At 51.5% G+C, this 13,738-nt stretch overlaps 1 protein-coding gene and 1 long non-coding RNA gene across 6 annotated transcripts in view; one reads left to right on the top strand and one right to left on the bottom strand.

Moving 5' to 3' along the window:
* The window catches only part of SYNJ2 (synaptojanin 2), a 102,647-nt gene extending 97,573 nt beyond the window's left edge, over nucleotides 1–5,074 (bottom strand). The window contains exon 1 of one of the 2 annotated variants that reach the window (XM_069598794.1): nucleotides 4,892–5,074. In XM_069598794.1, coding sequence (XP_069454895.1) covers nucleotides 4,892–5,018 — 127 coding nt within the window. In that variant the 5' untranslated portion in view covers nucleotides 5,019–5,074. The remainder of the gene's footprint in view (nucleotides 1–4,891) is intronic. The other variant, XM_069598796.1, reaches the window with a different exon arrangement.
* Nucleotides 5,075–5,144: 70 nt separating this feature from the next.
* On the top strand, nucleotides 5,145–9,441 carry LOC138445030 (uncharacterized). 4 transcript variants are annotated; one of them, XR_011258711.1, is made up of 6 exons: nucleotides 5,158–5,621; nucleotides 5,748–5,816; nucleotides 5,912–6,223; nucleotides 6,358–6,580; nucleotides 7,349–7,810; nucleotides 9,147–9,441. It is a non-coding gene; the product is annotated as an uncharacterized lncRNA (long non-coding RNA). The 4 variants fall into 4 exon arrangements; XR_011258712.1 differs by lacking the exons at nucleotides 7,349–7,810; nucleotides 9,147–9,441 and adding an exon at nucleotides 6,852–7,239 and having other exon boundaries at nucleotides 5,212–5,621; XR_011258710.1 differs by lacking the exon at nucleotides 7,349–7,810 and having other exon boundaries at nucleotides 5,318–5,621.
* Nucleotides 9,442–13,738: the final 4,297 nt, after the last annotated feature.

Genomic DNA, 13,738 nt, shown 5'->3' with positions numbered 1-13,738 from the left:
CAGGAGGATTCATTTGACTCTCTCAGATGTTCTCAGGCAGGTCAAACTTCAAGTCACAGACCAAATAAATCCAGGCCATGGAGCCTGACGAAGGGGCCAAGGCAACCGTTCAGACACAGCCTTGCTGGGCTCCACGGCTGAGTCTCCAAGTCAAACAAGATCTGACCGGGTGGCCTCTGTGCAAACAGTGGGAGCAGGGAGAACCCAGGCCCATGTTTACACAGAGCCTTTCCCCTCAGAGGCTGAAAGCGATTTCAGGAGGCTCAGTAATTAGCTTAATTAAATCTCACAGGGCTCCTGCCCACCCGGCTCCCAGCTGCCTGTTTCACTCGAGCATGACTGGGGGATGCAGAGAGGCGGGGCTGCACACCTCGCACACACGTGTAAACACATCACACTCACAGGCCACCCCTCCTGGGGGGCTGTTTGGAGAACCCAGGACTTTGGGGCCTTGTCACTGGCTCTGCAAATGGACGAAACCCATGAACAATGCACACTTCCCTTCATCTGGTCCAGAGGAGGATGTCTAAAAGGGACAAAGAAGACAGCAAGCACTTTTTGTCCCAGTATGCAAATGAGAGAACATCTGGATGCTAACTGTGGACCACGGAACCAGGAGAATTGTTACCGGCTCTGGCTTTATATCCATATTTGAGAAGCCCTTGGAAATGGCACCCCACTCCAGTACTCTTGCCTGGCAAATCCCATGGATGGAGGAGCCTGGTAGGCTGCAGTCTATAGGGTTGCAAAGAGTCGGACACAACTGAGCGACTCCACTTTCTTTCTTTCTACTGCCGAATCAGGTCATCAAGAAAACGCTATAAAAACCTTTGAAATTGGTGCCAACATGTTAGGCTTTTCTGCCTCTGGAATAGCCTGTTCCCGCTGATTCACATTAAAGAAACATTCTCAAATCTTTCAGAAGCTGGAACTTGGAAGTTTTCCTCACCGGCTGGCAGGCCGGGTGGCCACCCAGGTCATGTTGGAATAGAAGGACTAACCCAGAAATCATCAGTTTTTCCTAAACTCAAAATCCAAGTCAAGCCCTGTCTCCACAATACCTGAAAACATTAGTGGGAAGCCTTTTAAACTTATGACCCCACGGGCTAGGATGTGCCCTAAAGAGCTATGCCTTCGTCCAACCCACATCCCTGTAAAAGCAGCAGTGTGTACCCGCCACAGAGCTGCACAGAATCTAGGGCCACTCAGTAAATACCCAGAAACCACTACCCCCGTGGGAATAAACCCTTGACTTGAGTCTGCTTGACCTCTCATTTCTCCCTGGGGAGACTCATCAAGGGAAACCAGAGCAGACCCGAAGAGGAAGCTTGAACCTCATGGAATGGCCAAGGTTCCACCACCAGCTATGCAAGCTCCCACAGCTGCACTGCCCCCCACAAAAGTAGAGCCTTCATCTTTCCGGCAGGGTGCTGGGGGCGGGGAAAATGAAAGCCCTCTTAACCTTATCCAGGAAAGCAAAAAGCTAGACCTTTGGAACATAGATGGGCATTTTAAGTTCAGAGCCAGTCTATCCCATTGTGACATACTTAGGATACTCTAAAAGTCTGAGACAACTTCCCAGTAACAGAGGCTCCTACAGTCCTTCTCGGACCAGCAACATTACCCAATGAATGCCTTTTAAAAATAGTTTCTTTGGGAAATAGATGGGGAAACAGTAGAAACAGTGTCAGACTTTATTCTGAGGGGCTCCAAAATCACTGCAGATGGTGATTGCCGCCATGAAATTAAAAGACGCTTAGTCCTTGGAAGGAAAGTTATGACCAACCTAGATTGCATATTAAAAAGCAGAGACATTACTTTACCAACAAAGGTCCGTCTAGTCAAGGCTATGGTTTTTCCTGTGGTCATGTATGGATGTGAGAGTTGGACTGTGAAGAAGGTTGAGCACTGAAGAATTGATGCTTTTGAACTGTGGTGTTGGAGAAGACTCTTGAGAGTCCCTTGGACTGCAAGGAGATCCAACCAGTCCATCCTAAAAGAGATCAGCCCTGGGATTTCTTTGGAAGGAATGATGCTAAAGCAGAAACTCCAGTACTTTGGCCATTTCATGACTTATTGGAAAAGACTCTGATTCTGGGAGGGATTGGGGGCAGGAGGAGAAGGGGACGACAGAGGATGAGATGGCTGGATGGTATCACCGACTCGATAGATGTGAATTTGAGTGAACTCCGGGAGTTGGTGATGGACAGGGAGGCCTGGAGTGCTGCAAATCATGGGGTCGCAAAGAGTCAGACACAACTGAGAGACTGAACTGAATGTAAGAAAAGGTCTTCCCTGGTGGCTCAGACAGTGAAGAATCTGCCTGCAATGTAGGAGAACTGGGTTTGATCCCTGGGTGGGGAAGATCCCCTGGAGAAGGGAATGGCAACCCACTCCAGTATTCTTGCCTGGAGAATTCCAGGGACAGAGGAGCCTGGCAGATTACAGTCCATGGGGTCACAGAGAATCGGACACGACTGAGTGACTAACACAAAAAAGACTTCAAAAATTAAGCATTCAGGCCAAAGTCCACTGAAAAATGGATGCCAGGTTAGGTGACAAATGTGGGCTACACGTGAGCTGAGGCCACACCCCTTCCTTTCATTACTTCCTGTTTCAGAATCCAGAGAAGTGTAACCACCAGCATAATATACATGATTTCAGCCCAAAAGCCTAATTTCCAAATGGAAAATATGCATTATACCACTTTCATTAATCATTTAAAAATCTTCACTTTTGAAAAAATAAAGTCTTTTTTATCCTAGTGGCTTCAACAGTGCACTAAGTCACTTCAGTCATGTCCCACTCTTTGTGACACTATGAACCATAGCCCACCAGGCTCCTTTTGTCCGTGGGATTTTCTAGGCAAAAATACTGGAGTGGGTTGCCATTTCCTTCTCCAGGAGATCTTCCCAACCCAGGTATTGAACCCCAACCTCTTACATCTCCTGGACTGGCAGGCGGTTTTTTACCTCTAGTGCCACCTGGGAAGCCCAGTGGCTTCAAAGGAACTCTTAAATAATTTAATACAGGAACTCTCTTAAGGTTGCTGTAATCCAACCGACGAATATTTTACTCTCTTTGATGAAGTGGTAGTTTTGTACCATGCAATTAATCTCTCAGCTCTGACAAATGTGGTATGAAGTAGACATTTAAAATGGAATGGAAATTTCTGTAATTTTTTTTTTCCCCCAGACCTTAGCAAATGACCAAACTTGGACTTTTCAGGCTAGAGTACAAATTGAAATAATCTGATAACAATTTAATCCACGATTTACTGCACAGCTTATGGTGCTGACACTACTGGAGACATGGTTTTAGTAACCAAGTGACTGGAAACAAGCCAGATAACCGTATGTTAATAAAATGATTAAGGAAGTGGAAACAGAAGAGATGGTCCTTCCAAGATGTATACTGAAGAATTTAACTGAAGAATGTATGTGCACAATGTGAAAAAAAGACTAGAGTCAATTATAAAGTGTGGTGGGGGTAAGTGCACTGGTTATCCTCCTAAAGGAGTAGAGACCCTCCTCTCCGCTCTGTGTTTAGCTACCAACAAGGGAGACGGTGCCGCTGGACAAGAGACGTAAGCCTGTTCTCCAGTGTTCAGGTCGAAGTTCCAACAATCCTTCCTTCTTTCGCTCATGTCGGTATTATCTGGCCTTCCTCGTGAATGTTAAGACACCAAACAAGAAGCCCAATGGCTGGTGATTCCAAGAAGCCACACTCTGTACACCAATACCGAAACAGCCACTGGAAGTCAGGGAGTGCTGTCTGTCACCCTGGCCAAGCAAGTTTCTTATCCTCTCCAGGCCTCAGATTACTTCTCTGTAATATGGACACTATAATAGCCCAGAACTGTGAAAATTAAATGAGATCGTCTCTAAAGCCCTTGACACAATGTCAGGGTCAAGACTTGCTGGTCTTGACAGAGTTGAAATACACAGACTTGGCAACTACCTAAGGTCAAATCCAGGCTTCCCTGGTGGCTCAGCGGTAAAGAATCTGCCTGCAATGGGGAGACAAGCATAATATCCCTGGGTTAGGAAGATTCCCCTGGAGAAGCAAATGGCAACCCACTCTATTACTCTTGCCTGGGAATTTCCATGGACAGAGGAGCCTGGTGGGCTATAGTCCAAGGGGTCACAAGGAGTCGGACACGACTGAGTAAACAGCAACACCAAAATCAAATACAGCCAGTACAGAGTCATCCAGTCGCGTATTTGCCTCCAAATTCTATACTTTGTGGGAATGACGCTTCTCAACCAAGCAGTTGGTTGAGGCCAAGGTGCCATCAGCTGTTTATCCGGCGTCTGGGTTAACGGTGCTTTGTCCCCATCCCCTCCAAGAGCGAAGGAGGCCATCCCAGAGCAGTGGGCATTCCATGTTTCATCAACAGGTGCCAAAGAGAAACAGCGCCAAGCGCTCGGTCAGGCCGGCTCCTAAGTCAACCCTCCCGGATGGTCACGAATCTGGAACGCGTCCCGGGGGAGCGCGGGGCAGAAGAATCCAGAGGCGGCTCTTCGCGAGTGACCCGCCCGCCGGCAGGCGCGCGGATGGCAGACCCCAAGGGGGGACCGCGGGCAGCCTGGGTCCGGGGGCGCAGCCGCACGTGCTCTGAGGCGTGCCGGCGCCACTTCATTCAAACAGGCCCTTACCGGCCACCCCGCGCGTGCGACCCCCAGTCCTCGGCCGCCTCCGCGCCCCCGGGACCGCTCTACGCGGGGAAGGGAGGTGCCCGTATGCCTCGGTCTCAGCAGAAGAGGCAGGCGCCCTCCCCTGCGGGCACCTCCCCCCCGGGGAAGGGGACGGGGGAAGCGGCCCGAGCCCCCCGCGCCGCTGCGGAGTCGCCTGCCCGGGAGTCCCGGGCAGCACCGCCTGCCGCACTCACCGAGCGTGGCCACCGTGCCGGCCTCGAAGAGCAGGCAGTCCCTGCGGCCGCGCGCCTCCAGCAGGACGCTGCTTTCCCCCGAGGCCTCCAGCCGCCGGAGCAGCCGCAGCGCCTTGCTCAGAGCCATCGGCGCGCGGCCCGGCGCGGCTCCCCGAGCGCCCGCAACTTCCAGGAGTTTCACTTTGCGTCCCCGCCGCGGGCCAGGCGCAGGCTCCTCCCTGCCGGTTCCGCGGCCTCCGACCGGCCCGCCTCCGCCGCGCCCGCGCGCGCCGCCCCGGGCAGGTGAGGGCGCGCGGCCGCCTCCCCGCCGCCCGGTCCGCTCCGCCGATGCGCCGCGCTCCCCCCAGCGGCCGGGCCGCGGCTGGGTGGGTGGGTAGGGGGCGAGCTTCGGGCAAGATCGGGGGCCTGATGGGGGCCGGGAGCGGAGGGGAAGTGCTCCCGCGGTGGGCGGCAGCCGAGGAGGAAGATTCCACACATTCCTGGACGCGGAGGAGGCTGCCGTCGGCGGGGCGCCCTGAAGCTCCTGCAACGTTACTGGACGCCCCGCGGCCTTATATGGGCCCGCCGGGGCCTGGCCGGCGCCACTAGGCTAGAAACTGCCCGGCCCGGGACCTCCGCAGCACTCCGGAGTCCTCCCCAGCCCCGTCCAGGGCGCTGCGCCTCCCTCTCTGGCCTGCTTCTGCGACCTTGGGCGAGTCGCCTGTCCTCTGTGACTCAGTGGCCCTAAAAGGTAAAGCGGGATTAGGAAGTGTACTTGCTTCATAACGTTGCAGGGGAGGATGGAGTTAATCCGTACAAAGGGCTTGGTGCACGCCTGAGGAGCGGAAAGTGCTCCATCCATGGTGCCTTTTACTAGCTTTCTGTTCAGAGGATCCTGCGGCCCACTGTCCACACCAGGCAGAATTTGGGTAGCCAGGAGTCAAAGGTGGGTTATCTCTGAGACACTGAGCCCCTCATCTCTGGACCTGCCGCTTACCGTGGGACCTTGACTTCTCTGAACCTGCTTTTCTCTCTTATCAGATGGTGAGGGTACCTGCCCCAGAGGCTTGCAGGATGGGCGTGGAGTCATCATTCAGAGGAGCTGAACACTCTGGGAGTGACAAGCAGGGCAAACTGTGAGGTGCTGATGGTTGCAGGAGTGAGAGTGAAGGGCCTTTTCCCTCCGCCTTGCAACCCCTCCTCCCACCCTGCTGAGTGTACCGCCCTTGACTTCATGGCGGATACTTCAATCAGCCAGAATGTACGCAGGCATATGGACACCAGCATGTATCCGTGCATCCCCCATTAGGACACGTGGCCCATCTAGAATGACTGGCAGCTAAGGAACAGGAAGTATGCCCCTCTTGGCACTGGGTTTTTAGCCCGGGTGTTGGGACTGGTCTGCAGGGGAGAGGAGTCCAGGGGAGAGGGCTTACCTGGAGTCATCCTTTGGGTGGGTTTGGGGGTTTCATTTCCTTTTCCTATAGTGGGTGTGTGTACATCGGCTCCAGACCTCATCCGGGTGTTCTCATCGGACCCCGAATCCAGGTGATTCCTCTCTCACCCCTATTCTGCTCACATGGAGAAAGAAGCCTGTGGGTCAAGTAGTTTATATATCAGGCGTGTTCCAGAAGAAGTAAGGTGCCCAGTGCCAAGGAGGACGGCCACGCCCTTGCAGACATTCAGAAACGACCAGCAACGACTGACCAGGTAGTCCATCCTCTGTGGACCCCTCCCAGGTGTGATTCAGAGAATGAAGGAAATACAGAGAGATTCAAGTCGTTCCTGAGCATTCTGCTCTCTTGCTCACATATCCCACTAGGATGTGATGAAAGTCCCAGAAAGGATGCTCCTAAGTTATCCAAACATTTGTAAAATGGAGACATTGTTTCTGCCTGAGAACAGGGAGCCACTGAATGAGGCAGAGCAGCCTCTGGCCCACGTTTCCTTTCCTTTTAAACTCTAAGTTCTCTTCTTCCAGGAAGCCTTCCTGTGATGCCGAGGTTCCAGATAACCCCTCACACTCACAGAAGTCCACTCTGGCTCTCACCTGCTCACATGTTGCTTGAGAAGTGTTTGTAGAGTTCTGTTTTCTTAGTCTTGTTTCACAAATCAGGTTGTAAGGTCTGCGGAAGGGGATCAAGTCTTTTAAAATTTTCTCTCTCCTCTTTCCTGCATTTCCATGGGCCACAGCTCTGCCCAGTGACATTCTGAACACGTTTAAGAAACTTTCCTATAGTCCAGACCAGCACTTTAGCTTTACAGCTTAGACACTGTCAGACATATCAACTGTAAGATGAACTACTATTTCATGTACCGCTGAGAAGGAAAAAAAATGCTGCCAATTAAACTACGTAATGAAATCATTAGCAATGCCCTGATTTCAGCAGTTATAATGTGCATCTTAGATGCCAGTAATGGCTGTTCCCCTACCTCTGAGAACTGGCTGAATGAGCCAAATGCCTGCTGTATTTTCAGGTCTCTGCCGTCTGGTTTGGAGTGGGAGGGGTCCACGGGGACAGCAAAGGAAGCCCTGCCCTTTCATCCATGCTTCCTTGATAGACTGAGAGTCACCTAGGCACCAGTCCGTTTAGCAGATGGAGAAAGTAAGAAATCCTAACACATTCAAGAAAAAGGTCAGCTCTGACACCTAAACCATGAGTGCAACCTGAGAAGACCACTGGACCCGTCTGGGGAATGTTCTCGGGGAAGAATTAAGGAAGAAACGGAGGCAATAAGCATAGTTTGCTGACTTTGGAAGCCTGACTGGGGAAAAACACAAAATAAACAGGACAGTGGGCAGAGAGGACAAGAGACCTTTCTAAGACAGGCCAGGCCTGCTCAGATGATGTTTTCATCAGATCATCTTGGCTTCTGAGTTGCAACTTGAGGGAGCAGTGGGACCAGAGAGGAAGCAACTGTGACATCCCAGGGGTGCAGGTGTGCATGGGCGTTGGGAGTGAGTGGAGAGAAACAGTTGGGTTTGGGGTAGTTCTTTGAATTCTGTGAGACCACAGGGTTTGCTGCAAGAGTAGATGTGGAATAAGAGAAGGAGGCAGGAGTTTGGTGATATCATGATACTTTTGGCCAGATCACCTGGAAAGGTGGAATTGTCACCAGGTGAGATAAAGATGAGATGGTTGGGTGACATCACTGACTTGATGGACATGAGTTTGAGCAAGCTTCGGGAGCTGGTGATGGACAGGGAAGCCTGGAGTGCTGCAGTCCATGGGGTCGCAAAGAGTCGGACATGACTGAGCGACTGAACTGAACTGAGCTGAGATAAAGATGACTGTGGGAGGAGCAGGTGGCTGAATAGGCAGGCAGATTCAGTTCAGTTCAGTCGCTCAGTCATGTCCGACTCTTTGCGACCCCATGAATCGCAGCACGCCAAACCTCCCTGTCCATCACCAACTCCCAGAGTTCACTCAGACTCACGTCCATCGAGTCCGTGATGCCATCCAGCCATCTCATCCTCTGTCGTCCCCTTCTCCTCCTGCCCCCAATCCCTCCCAGCATCAGAGTCTTTTCCAATGAGTCAACTCTTCGCATGAGGTGGCCAAAGTACTGGAGTTTCAGCTTTAGCATCATTCCTTCCAAAGAAATCCCAGGGCTGCTCTCCTTCAGAATGGACTGGTTGGATCTCCTTGCAGTCCAAGGGACTCTCAAGAGTCTTCTCCAACACCACAGTTCAAAAGCATCAATTCTTTGGCGCTCAGCCTTCTTCACAGTCCAACTCTCGCAGGCAGATTGGGGCATGTTAATTCAGACACGACTTAGCAAACAGCAACAAAGGTTTGAGATGCCTGTTAAAAATCCAGGTGAAGGTGTCGAGTGGGCCGTTGGTTATGTAAGTTGGAGTCCAGTGGGAGGTTTGGGCAAAGGAGTAAATATGAAGGCTGTGAGCATCCCCAGGGTGTTTAAAGCCTTGGTCTGGATGAGTTGACCACGGGCTGAGTGCTGGTCAGAAAGGGAGGAGTGGGAGCTGAGCCTAGGGACACTCTGGTCTGGGGTGCTGAGGGCAAGGAGGGGGCCCACGAGGTAGGGGACCACCAGCCGTTACCCGTCCTAGGATCCAAAGGAAGGAATCATCCCAAGGAGCAGACGGCAGTCAAGGATGGCAAAGGCCACTCTGGGTCCAGGACAGGACTGGTCCTTTCACTTTTGTCACATAGAGGTTTCGACTGCCCATTAGGAGAGCAGTTTGGGGACATGGGAGGGGGTACAGGGAGCTCTTTTTTACAGCCTATTTCTTCTTGCATGACCCTCTGTGTAGCCAGGCGTCTAGGAGTCGACTCCAGGTGATTGAAAGCATGCAACACACTTGGAGACCGTCATTCTGAACCCCTCAGCTTCTCCTGGTGAAACGTTCCGTTGTTCTCGTTACTCTGGGCCCGTCTTCCAGTTTCCTCGCCTGGAAGCGTGTGGTGGACACAACTGTCCAATAAGGTTCTGACTCACGTGGCACACAATTAAGGCGGTGACCCACAGTCATTGCTGGGTTCATCTCAATTTCCTGTACCTTTGTACTCTCTTTAAAAGGGTTTCATTAAACATACAACAAATTATGACTTAACTTTCATACCTTAATAAAAGTTTCCATCTAAATGCATTCACAGATTAGAAGATACCCTTTTGTCTAGACCACGGGCCCTTGTAGGGAGTTGAGAAGAATGTGATCACCATAATATACCAGCGAGACAACTCAGCCCAGCCCAGATGAGCTTTATTGAGTCTCTGTGTGTACTGACTGGCTGGCTTTAAAAGATTTCTAGCCCTAACTTTTAGATAAAACTTGAAAGTTTTTCAAAGTACTTTTCCTATGCAATATTTAATTAGCCATTAACAACACTGTGGATATTTAAAGCTAAAAACTACTATTCTCAAGTCATTAATTAACTGATTCATTCATTTACCCAGACTGCAATCTCCCATAAACTTGTTTAGTCACCAAAGAGATTGCATAACCTTGCAGACTGGTGTCATTTTTCTAAACAACAATTATTTAATATCATCAGATATTGTTAGTCTTCACATTTCCGAGTGTCTTGTAAATGCCATCAGTCACTTTCCATAGTTTGTGTGAACTGCACAAGTAATGTTGACACAGTCTGACTGATGCGTCTCTAAACCCCCCTTTAGTTTTTTTTATTTTTATTTTTTGCGGTGGCCTCTCTCGTTGTGGAGCACAGGCTCTAGGGCTCTCGTGCATGAGTAGTTGTGGTACGTGGGCTCAGCAGTTGTGGTACACAGGCTTAGTTGCTCCTTGGCACGTGAGATCTTCACAGACCAGGGATCGAACCTGTTCCCCTGCATTGGCAGAGGAATTCTTAACCACTGGATCACCAGGGAAGTCCTCTTAACCCTCTTCAGATACACAACTTTCCCTTCCATTTCTTTTTTCCCTGGCAATTTACTTGTTGAAAAAACTAGCTCGCATGCCCAGCAGCCCTCACAGACTGCCTTTTGCTGAGTGTTCCTGTGGTATCGTTTAGCATGCCCCCTTGCTTTGTGGATGACCTGTGATATAGCTCAGTAGTTGGATACAGAAGCTCTAGCAGATTCTGTCTCCTGGTTAGATATGTTCTTCCCATCAGGAAGCACAGGTCTGATTGCTTCTCTTTGTGAGGTAGCAGCCACTGAGCGTCAATGCTGTTGTCCTTGCTCTATTAGTTAATAGTTATGCTCTATTATATTGCTTTCTTGATCTGTAGCCTTTTTTGTTTAGTCGCTAAGTCCTGCCCAATAATTTTTCAACCCCATGGGCTGTAGCTCACCAGGCTCCTCTGTCCATGGGATTTCCCAGGCAACAATATGGGAGCGGGTTGTCATTTCCTTCTCCAGGGGATCTTCCCAACCCAGGGATGGAACCTGTGTCTCCTACATTGGCAGGCAGTTCTTTACCACTGAGTTACCTGGGAAGCCCCCATTAGTAGCTAAAATTCTTCTAAAATAACAGAAAATTCCCTTCTACTATTTTTTACCTGATGGCAACATAAACAAAAGAGGCAGAACACGATTCTTTTCCTTTATTTACTAGCGTTCAAAATAATGAGTTACTTTGAACTCAGTGAATTGGTCTATTAACATCCTCCAATAGTGACCAACTAATTATATTTTTTTCACTTTCATTATGAACTCCTATTTGAGTTTAAACAGACTTGATGTGTTCCAGTCCCTTGCAGTCTTATCCTTATTGATGCTCAAAATGTTCCCTCTTTGGCCACTGGAAGCATCTTTAAGTTGGCTCCGGGCTCCTCTTGACAGGACCTCAAAAGTCCTTGCTTGTTTCCTAGCCCTCTAGAATGAAACACCAAGCTCAATTTGTACATTTTCTGCTCTTAACAGTGGGAATTAATCATTTCTTTAAGAAGCCCTGATTCTCTTTGGTTGAAAACAGCATTTGAAGATCACATTTGGTCATTTAGAAATTTTACCCTCACGGTCTCAGACCCTGTCTGCATATTAATCCAGGCCCGTTTTACCCAGTTAAGCTCGTTTTCTCTAAGACAATTATTTGAAGCTGCTCCTCCCTCCCACCCCATCTCCTCCACCCCCTACTCTCAGCAATTTACTGGCCTCACGCCTCCCTGAGAACGTGGAGACCCGAGAAGAGAACGCCCTCACTTTCCATCCCTGAAGCTCCCACATCGTCTTCTTTTCTTGCAGTGACAGGGAGGAAAACTTGACCGTGAAGGCTCTCTGGCACTTTGTGTAAGCTCTGCGGTCTGGGAAAAGACACGAACTTCAAATAGCTGCAAGAACAGCTTCCAACAAACAGCTCTCCTGGGGAGAGACTCGAGCTTTTGCATCGATAGCAGTCCTGCTCCTGGGGAGCCACGTGCTCAGACCCTGTCCCCCTTCCTTTCAGGGACTCTATCCCTTCCCTTAGCCCCACCGTCTGGGTCGCCGAACCCCCTCTCTCCTGGATCATGCCCCGCAGGGTCCTGATGTGCTGCAGGGTCTCCCACTATAAGGGGGAGACCCTCCGCCCACCCTGCTCCCCATGGCGCTTCCTGGAGATCATAAACTTGAAACGAAGCCAGTCTGTGAGATTCAGGGGTGTCGGAGGCACGCTGGAGCTGTCCACCCGGAGCTGTTAATTCCGCATCACACTCGCCGGCTAAGCCTCGTCTGGGCCCACCTCTCCTCCTGACCACTGCATCCGCCCTTCTCTGGACTCCCAGTAACTGGCCTGTTTCCGCACCTCGCCCCACAGCAGGGCGGGCAAAGCATGGCACCCCCTTGTTACTCGGGCATTGTCCCCTTCCTGCCCCCGCTGTCCTTCTACCCGCCCCCAAGGTCCAGGCTCGCTGCCCTCCCTGGGTCCCCAACAAGCCAGGTCCCAACTCAGGGTGCCAGTGTGAACCGTTGCCCACTGGCTGTGTCCTTCTCAGCTTGCTTGCTTCCCACGAGATGCCTGCAGAGGAGCTCATCACACTATTCCCCACCCTTCTATATCTTGTTGTTACCCTCAGTGGCAGGGATCCATCTGACTCCACACATCTGTGCTTTACTCGGTCACCTTCACTCAGACAGAATCAAGTAAACTTTAAATGCACGAACTCAGCTTTGAATCCTAGAGCCGCACTTGCCATGCGGGGCAACCTCGAGAAACGAGCTGAACTTCGCTGAACTTCGCTGCCTCTGCTTCGGAATCTTTTTTATGTGAGAATTAAGGACGCTGTGAACATTAAGATAGGTGGCGCAGTAGTAAAGAATCCACCTGCAGGAGGCGCAGGAGAGGCGGGTTCGATCCCTGGGTTGGGAAGATCTCCTGGAGCAGGAAATGGCAACCCACTCCAGTGTTCTTGCCTGGGAAATCCCATGGACAGAGGAGCATGGTGGGCTGCAGTCCGTGGGTCACAAAGAGTCAGACATGGCTGAACATGCACACATGCACACGCACACACACACACACACACACACACACACAGGATGTGGAACAGCGCCTGCCCCACAGGGACACTACGCCGGTGTCAGCCATCCCTGCTGCCGCCCACTGTACATTTCAGGGCCATGTCTGTACAGTTATCGCTGGACTCCCAGCGCCTGGCATCCTGGAGTCCTTGTTGAGTGAAGAAATGAAAGACACGTGGACACCCGCGTGGAACTGGCCTGGGAACCACGCCTCTCACGTAGACCCTGGGCCAAAGGCAGCTCAGATGATACAGGCCTTTGCGTTTCATTGCCAGAGGCCAGAACTGGAATATACACGAGAAGGACTGAACAACTGCAGCCGCGGGAGAAGCGGGAGGTCCGTCTGTGCTCTCCACCGCAGGCGGCCCCGCTGGCTGTCCACCCATGAGGTCCTTCTAGCTCCCTGGCGTCGCTTTCCTAGACATGGCCGTGTGTCTTTGCCACTGTCCACCCCACTGTCCACCCCACTGTCCACCCTACACCTCATTGCAGTGCAGATGAGGTCTGGGGTCACCCGGCTCAGGTCCCTGGGAAAGCGTGCCTCGCGCTGCTGGCCGTGGCTGTGGGGCGGGGGTTGGACATCGATAATAGGAGGGGTTGCTTGGAAGTTCATTTTATTAGGTTATTATCTTTTGTAAACAGGGAGCATGAGGTACTGATCTGTGCACGCGTGCACACACAAACACACACACACGACTGGACTTATGACCTCACAGGGCGATAGCTGAGTCCAGACTCTCATCAGTTTTCCTTGCAACCCAAGAGCGTGACCCCTCGGAGCCTCCCAAACCCAGACTGAACCCCGTCAGGGTGCCTGGCAGCTCGGCCACCCCCGCAGCCGTGGTGCGCCCGGAGCCCGGGTGACGCCTCCTTCTGAAAGCCAGCGACCCCTGAAGCGGATGGGTCCATTCAGAGGCGGGTCCGTGGGGCCGCCTGCGGGCCCGGGAG

The sequence above is a fragment of the Ovis canadensis genome, chromosome 8 (assembly GCF_042477335.2).
Source record: "Ovis canadensis isolate MfBH-ARS-UI-01 breed Bighorn chromosome 8, ARS-UI_OviCan_v2, whole genome shotgun sequence".
NCBI classification, from domain to species: Eukaryota; Metazoa; Chordata; class Mammalia; order Artiodactyla; family Bovidae; genus Ovis; species Ovis canadensis.
Note: the sequence above shows the minus strand (reverse complement) of the source record. Positions and strands in the feature narration are given on the sequence as shown.